The sequence below is a fragment of the Nicotiana tabacum genome, chromosome 16 (assembly GCF_000715075.1).
Source record: "Nicotiana tabacum cultivar K326 chromosome 16, ASM71507v2, whole genome shotgun sequence".
Taxonomy (NCBI): Eukaryota; Viridiplantae; Streptophyta; class Magnoliopsida; order Solanales; family Solanaceae; genus Nicotiana; species Nicotiana tabacum.
In genome coordinates this window covers 66,286,720-66,294,453 of record NC_134095.1, presented here as the reverse complement: position 1 = coordinate 66,294,453, position 7,734 = coordinate 66,286,720, and the positions used below count along the sequence as shown (strand labels likewise).

General features: G+C 37.2%; 1 protein-coding gene across 1 annotated transcript; it reads right to left on the bottom strand.

Annotated features, from left to right (window-relative positions):
- Window positions 1–481: 481 nt before the first annotated feature.
- On the bottom strand, window positions 482–6,508 carry LOC107830894 (RNA-binding protein Y14A). Its single transcript, XM_016658571.2, has 4 exons — window positions 6,131–6,508; window positions 4,335–4,471; window positions 2,745–2,890; window positions 482–780 (listed from the first exon to the last, which is right to left on the bottom strand). The coding sequence occupies exons 1-4, from the start codon at window positions 6,387–6,389 to the stop codon at window positions 735–737; spliced, it is 588 nt and encodes a 195-aa protein (XP_016514057.1). The 5' UTR covers window positions 6,390–6,508; the 3' UTR covers window positions 482–734.
- Window positions 6,509–7,734: the final 1,226 nt, after the last annotated feature.

The window sequence follows — 7,734 nt, the reverse complement described above, 5'->3', positions numbered from 1 at the left end:
TAATTGTTATAAAAAAAATTAAAACAAGGGAGATAAACATAATATTGCAACATCGTAAGTAGAGCATGGATGGAATTATCCCAAAGTTAATAATTAGCAAAATCATATCAGACCTAAGCAGGTGTCCCAAAATGAAGTGACAGCATAATCATGTGTAAGTTGAGCAAAAGAAAAGAACAACATTTGACGGGGACCTAAACGTAATTCAAAAGACTAAACATCCAATCCATCAAAGTAGAAGCAGCTGCATATGTTATCTCCCCACCTCAGAGAAAATTAGTAAATTCTTCTCTAACGACATTCTTAACTCGAGAAAAAATGTACGTGTCACTGCACTTTCTTTTTGCATACCCCCAACAAAGCATATGGCAATTCACTTGAAAACGAGAAAACAACAACGTGCATGCAAGTTTTTATCAAAAGAAGCAACTTAGAGACATTTTGAGCGTAATTCAAATCGTACTGACATCCCACTCGCATGAAAAAAAGCATTAATCTTAGATGACTACTGGACAGTGTTGAATATTCTGAAAAGAACAAAAAAGAATCTAAACATATCATAAAGGACAGTATATGCCATGCTGCTGGGAAAGTTTCAATACCATTCACTCAGAGGTATTTAAGGAAAGAGAAAATAGACTCAGCAAAGTAATAATCATACACATAATTCTCACAACTTGGTCTCAAAACCCTAAAAAGAGCAGCTTCGTGACCCTTTCATGAATGGACACAGGTTAGAATCTCCGCCTGGGACTTCTAGAACGATGGCCACGCGGTGATCTGCACAAATAAAGATCAAATAAGGACCCGCTGCCTTTTAATTAATACTTTCACAACTCAACCTGACAGAAAAGTTCAGAAATGCTAGCAGAAAAGAAGAGTATATTTACTTCTACAAAAAAAAAGGAAGAGTATATTTTCTAATACTTATTCTTTTCTGAGATAAATTAAAAAACTTAAAGAGGAGGAGAAGAAGCCCTTGATTTTAAGGTCTCACTACGAACTCAGAAGGTTTTTTTTATAACACTGGTGTCCGTGCTAGCTTGTGTGCACATCGACCAATTTCACGGGATACCTGCTACCTCCCTTAAATATGTTTTTCATCTCTAATTCTTCCTATTTTCTTTTCAGAATATGCTATGGGAAACTGAAGATCTCTCTTACAAAGATTCCTTCACCAAACTGAGAATGTGATCAACCAAGGTAACAACTAAGCTTCAATCTCAAACTAGTTAGGGTCGGCTACATGAATCCTAAGTCTATGTTTTCGCTCCATTTTGACATGTTTCATACTGATACTCCATAGTTCGGAGTTCTCCAAAACTAGAAACTCCCAGTACAAATCTCTAAATACACTACAAAGATTATTAACATAACATGTAAGTGACGGACACGACCAAGTCTTAATCATGTATGTGGATTTTTTGTTTCCATTGCATTCTTTTTGTTTGCTTAGTATGAACTCCCAGAGATTGCAAGTATTTGAGGAGACTTCCTTTCACGAGATTTTAGGTCTATCCTATCCCCTTTTATCACCTTCAGTCATGAGAGTTCAATTATGTAACCAATGCCATAAAGTTTTTGCGTGCATCTCACATACTACGCTAGTAAAATGAGACAGCCAATTTAAGCTATTGGTTGCTACGCTCTCTGATTGTTTGCTAACTCAAAAAAGAATAATCTAGATTTATCTGTCCATCAGATGTAGCTTCGACAATTTAGCTATTAGTGATTGTAGTTAAACTTTGGAACACCCATGAAGCTGGAGTTTACCTGTTGGCCATATGAAGTTTTAAGACAGATATAGCCTCATAATCTGACTAGTGATGATTTATTAACTAGAACTAGACCTGATGTAGAACTTGTATGCAAGTTGAAAGTCAAAGCAGAAAACAATATACCCTAATTCGGCAACAACCAAGATTGTGCATAATATAATATGTTGGTCGTTTCTGCCAATAACGTGATCGACATGAAACCTAGTTCAATCCATCTCAACTTGGGTTAAAGCATAGTACCAAATTCAACATTTTGAAAACACTATGTAGACCATAAATTTCTGATAAACAGAACCCCCAACTCGAAAAAGGGCAAGAAGAAGACTAAAAGATGTAACGATGGTGCCCTTCATCAAAAGATATAAACGCTGGTGTCTCCAGTAGCAAATGGTGTGATAGAGGTGGGAAGGTGCTTCAACATGGATGAAGTACTAGGCTTCACAAAGTAAACCTAAAGTTGACAATATGTTGGATTTAAAAAGGTAGCCTGTTGCCACTGTTTAAACCTTTATACTTGATCGTGAGGTCTACTGCTGGTTATAGTTCCATCTGAGAGAAATGCATGTGGCTGAGGACTAAATGAGCATGGCAGATGATCTTGGGATCTAACTATAAGAATATGTGTCTGGAGGGCATTGACAATTCACTCCCTGGAGATAGGAGGCTTAACCAAAAGAAAACCACAGGGAAAGTAGGAAACTAGCTGGAAGCATCTTTAATACCACTTGAGCACTTGAAGGAATGGAGAACCTGATGCTTGAATAACAGCAGACTTAAAAAATAAAAAGAAATAAATACAAAGTACAGCCATCAAAACTCAGTTAACTTCATTCAGAAAAGAATGATTAAAGTGACAAACTAGGGTCTTTCCAATGTTCAGGCATCATTTCTTCAGAATTTTCTGCTTCATTTTCTATAAACCACATATGACAAAGATACAATACCATGGATAAACTATGGACATACCTCCTCCTAGCATTCCTCCTCTTGAAAGGACCTCTGCTGAATGCCCAATCAACATGTATAGTCTGAGTGAGAAACTCGGCTCCATCCTTTTCATTTATAGCTCTTTGTGCTTCTTCAAAATTCTCATATTCTATCAATGCATAGCCCTACACAAACAGTTCAGTTCAACTACTAGAATAAAAAGGACATGCTCCAAGCTAAAGAAAATGCAAACACAGAGCGAGGACTAGGGAGATAAAGGATAAGGACAAGCGTGTAGATATCATATTCCAATCTTCCTATTACCCTATAACTCGGAGTTTTGCAACGATCAAGAAATAATACGTGTCAGCCTTGTCTTGAGAGGATAGGGGAAGAGGAAAGGCAGACACCGCAAACAAAATTGTTACCAACTGCTTGAAAATTGAATATCTATGTTTAACTTGCCACAGATATTTAGAGAGTTGAAAGTATGAATTATGTAAGGGTAACAAAAAATATTTTTGTTATTTTTAAGGATTAAATTAGAGAACATATCATATAGAGAATTTTACAACGGGACCCTATGTTGCTCAGACTCTCCGAAAATATGGCAAGATACGTGTCGGATCCTCCAAAAATAGTGCATTTTTGAAGGATCCGGCACGGGTGCGGCTACATTTTGGAGAGTCCACGCAACATAGACGGGACCCGTATGACTTTTTGAACTAGATAAAGGGTATAGAACATACCCTTTTAAGAAGGTGGACATCAGCTGAAGCGAACAAATAGAAAAAAGGACATTGAATATAGGACAAGCCAAACTTTGTCTTAATTAAAGGAAAGAATCTTCAAATTTGTTTTTAGTTCATTTTCAAAAAGAAGTCCTTTGTTTAGCCATCCCATGCCAATTTTTCTATTTCATTAAAATGCTAGTCTTCATTTCTCAATCAAAAGAAAATTACTGTATAGCAGCTAGAATCTATCCTAAAGAATATTGAGAATTTGAGAGAACGTTACAGGCAGAACTTTCTTTTTTTTGGATAACCGAGAAATTCCCAAGGTCCAGTGGAGCACGGTTCGGAACTCGATGGATAACAGGCCCAACCCTCTACCCTTCTCCACTTAAATGACAGGCTTTTGTCTGCAGCAGGAATTGAACTCGTGACATGCGCGTAACTCATACATTACACCCACTAGAACAAAGGGGCCTGTTACATGCAGAACTTAAGGTATTGAGAATTTTGAACACAACCAAGCGTGTAACAATTCAGCAGGCGTGGATATTAGGTGAATCTACAAGAGGGGGGAAGGCGGAACTCAAACATTGACATTGCAGCAACAGAAAGCACTTCTAAATCATCTGACCTAGCTAAACTTTTAACACGGTCTGCTAATTCTTGCCTATTTTCCTAAGAATTGCTCTTGTTATTATATTGCACTTCCTTCATTGAAAGGTGACCTGACGAGAATCAATAATACAAAAATAAATGCTTGCAACAGCTAATCTTCACTAATGACTATTTATTCATATAGTCCCACCACATTAGCATCTTACTCCTACGAATAGAAATTGTGCAACAAGCAACAGAATATTAATCGACAGTCTGAAAAAGAAGAGAATCAGGTCACCTTGACAAATCCAGTCCGACGATCCAGATTCAAATGCACATTCTTGATTTCTCCGAACTCACCAAACTCATTATGAAGATCATCTTCTTGTGTTTCTTCATTAACCCCAGTAACTAAAACAATCCATCCTTCAATGGCTGCAGAAATTGGAATTCAGTAAAACTCAAAAAACTTCATTAAAATTTTTCTTACCTCATCAACAGAAACAAAATTGCATTCAGCATACAGAGGCCCTATCTAGCTGACACTTTGTGATATTAATTACAAGTAATTGCATAACTTGCATGTACTGTCTAATAGCTCACCTAATTTGTATGCTAAGTGTTCATTGCTCATTATATGGCAGTAAACAACTAAATAAATAAGAACGAAATCAAATTGTCAAACTCTTTAGCCACGTGTATATCTTTTTGAGTAAACTCTTCACCCACGTGTTTTGTCAATCTAAACCTACAGAATAAGCTGTGGCCTATTGAGTGAATAAATCAGAACGCCCATTAATACTGTTCTTGTGCCAAGGTACTAAACTATCCAGAAAACATATTCCCATGACCCATATTTTGCGGGGTGAGTTCAGGTTAAGCTGGATTGGCACAGGACGCAGGCTGTGCTTAATTTTAAAAAATCCTAATTTCAAAGTTTCCCTCCCTCTCTCCCTGTGAATTCAGGTTAAGCTCGATTGGCACAGGACACAGGCTGTGCTAATTTTAAAAACTCCTAGTTTCAAAGTTCCCCTCCTCTGTAATAATTTCCTTTCTCTGGACAGACAAAGAAACCAACTTTAACCGCTGGAAAACGCCGGCCGGTCTCTTCTTCATCTCTTTTCTGGCTATGCACATACTACACACAACTTAAACCTAATATTACTAATCATTAGTTCCTCTGTTCCAAACTTTTTTTCCTGATTAGTATAATCTATCCCAGACTTTTGAGGGCCAGTTTGGCTAATTCCCAATCTTAAATCTCACATAAATCAGTTACTTTTTCAGAATACAATTTGGATGTTTAAAACCTAAGAGAGATATGGTGCAATTACACTATTTTCCATTTCAATACTACAACATTGTACTGACATATGGAAAGACAATGGCACTAAAATTTTCGGACATAGGGAATTTGTGTGAAAGGGAATACATTTACAGCATTTCCAGAAATTGGAAAAATTAGTACCCTCAAACACATAGAAACAGCAAAACATCCACATTTATGTTGGATGCGAACCCATAGGACGGTGGCATGTGAATCTGAGAACCCATGGTCATACAGGGATGGATGCAGATAATAGTACAGATTCATCTGAACCCATTAGCTTTCTCAAGATCCTATATATTTATTAAAAAAGTTCACAAAATTAGTCCAGATAATAGATTTTGAACCCACTAAATCAGATGGACTATGGCCAAATCTCGATCTTGAACCCTTAAAGTTCAAATGCTGAACTCACCTTCGTGGTCACGTTAGTGCTAAACCAACGCTCAATTGGCTATTTCAAATTTTGATAATGTGGTGTCACGGCAAGCTGGCAGGCACCATAATGCACCAGGTAGGTACCTTCTACCTCCAATTATCCACCCGGTACATACTAAGTCTCACCACCAAGACCGCTAGGCCACTCCCTTGGGGGCTTGGATAAAACTTATTACTATCGACAAATTATAATACACTCAATTACCCCGCAAATAAGCACCCTAATATTCAACTTTTTGAGCAGGAAGCTAAGAAAATCTCAAAACCCTAAAACAATGTACTGAAAATTGTAAACAAAGAGAAGATAAATAGGAGAGAGGGAAACTGACATCGTTCAGGACCAGGACCGCCGTCAGAATCGAGCGAATCGAAGCGGGCAGACATACGGGCATTACGGTCAGCCTCAGCGGCTTCTTCACGGAATCCACGTCCTTTGGTCTTCTTAGGTGCGGAGGAAGAGCCGCCAGTGATTGCAGATTTGAGCTTAGGGATTGTAGCCCTAGGAGACGACGAGGCATCCACGTCTTCGTCCATCAGATCGTCATCCTCTGGCTCGAAATCCACCGCCTCTACCTCCGCATTCGCCATTGCTATTGGAATTGTATTGCAGCTGCTTATACCAAAAAGCTTTCCCCTTGCTTGTTCTTCTGCAGTGAAGGATATTCCTCTCCTTCAAAGCTGTGTCCAGCCTATTTGGACTTTTTAAGGGCAAGGGTTTTGGTAAAATATGGTCCGACAAACAAACTGGTTCGGGCCGGTCGGATCAGTAGAAATAACATCGGGTAGCCACTTTTAATGGTGCTATAATGCTATTTAGAATAAAACCACAGTTATGTATTTAAAAGTTGTTATAAAATAAAGACCGCAAAGAGAAGACAAGTATAGAGAGAAACTGATATATTATTTGAATTCAGACTATTGTACATAATGAACTGAAATCTCTTCTATTTATAAAAGAAAAGAAGTTGTTACTATATCAGATATGGATAATCTTCTACTGAGAGTAATATTTATTCATAACGGAGTATTGAAAATATAAGCTCATTGTACCAGGTATAGATAATCTTCTACTGGGGATAATATTTATCCTTAACGGAGTACTTGAAAGGATAAGCTCATTGTATCCGGTATGGATAATCTTTTATCGGAAATAATGTTTATCCATAACGGAGTATCGAAAGGATAAGCTTATTATACCTGGTATGGATAATCTTCTACCGGAGATAATGTTTATCCATAATCGGGTACCGAAGTGATAAGTTTCTTCAGGAGGCTTATTTCCAATAGAGTACTAAATAGATAAACATATTTACGGCAGAGTCCCATACCGATAAGCTTCTTCAGGAAACTTATTTACAATGGAGTACTAATGAACATCCATAATATAATATATTTATAACACTCCCCCTTGGATGTTCATTAAAAGATAATGTGCCTCATTAAAAACCTTATAAGGAAAACCCCATGTGAAAAAACCTTAATAAGAAAAAAAGAGTGCATCGCGTATTTTACTCCCCCTAATGAAAATCTTATTTCAAATATTTGAGTCTTCGCATTCCAATCTTGTATACCATCTTCTCAAAGTTGAAGTTGGCAAAGATTTAGTGAATAAATCTGCTGGATTATCACTTGAATGGATTTGTTGCACATCAATGTCACCATTTTTCTGAATGTTGTGTGTGTAGAATAATTTTGGTGAAATGTACTTCGTTCTATCTCTTTTTATAAATCCTCCCTTCAATTAGGCTTGCATGCAGCATTGTCTTCGTATAAAATTATGGGTCTTTTCTCACATTCCAAACCACATTTTTGTCGAATAAAATGAATTATTGATCTCAATGATACGCATTCCCTACTTGCTTCATGAATAGCTATTATCTCAGCATGATTTGAAGAAGTAGAAATAATAAAATACTTTGTGGAGCGCCATGAT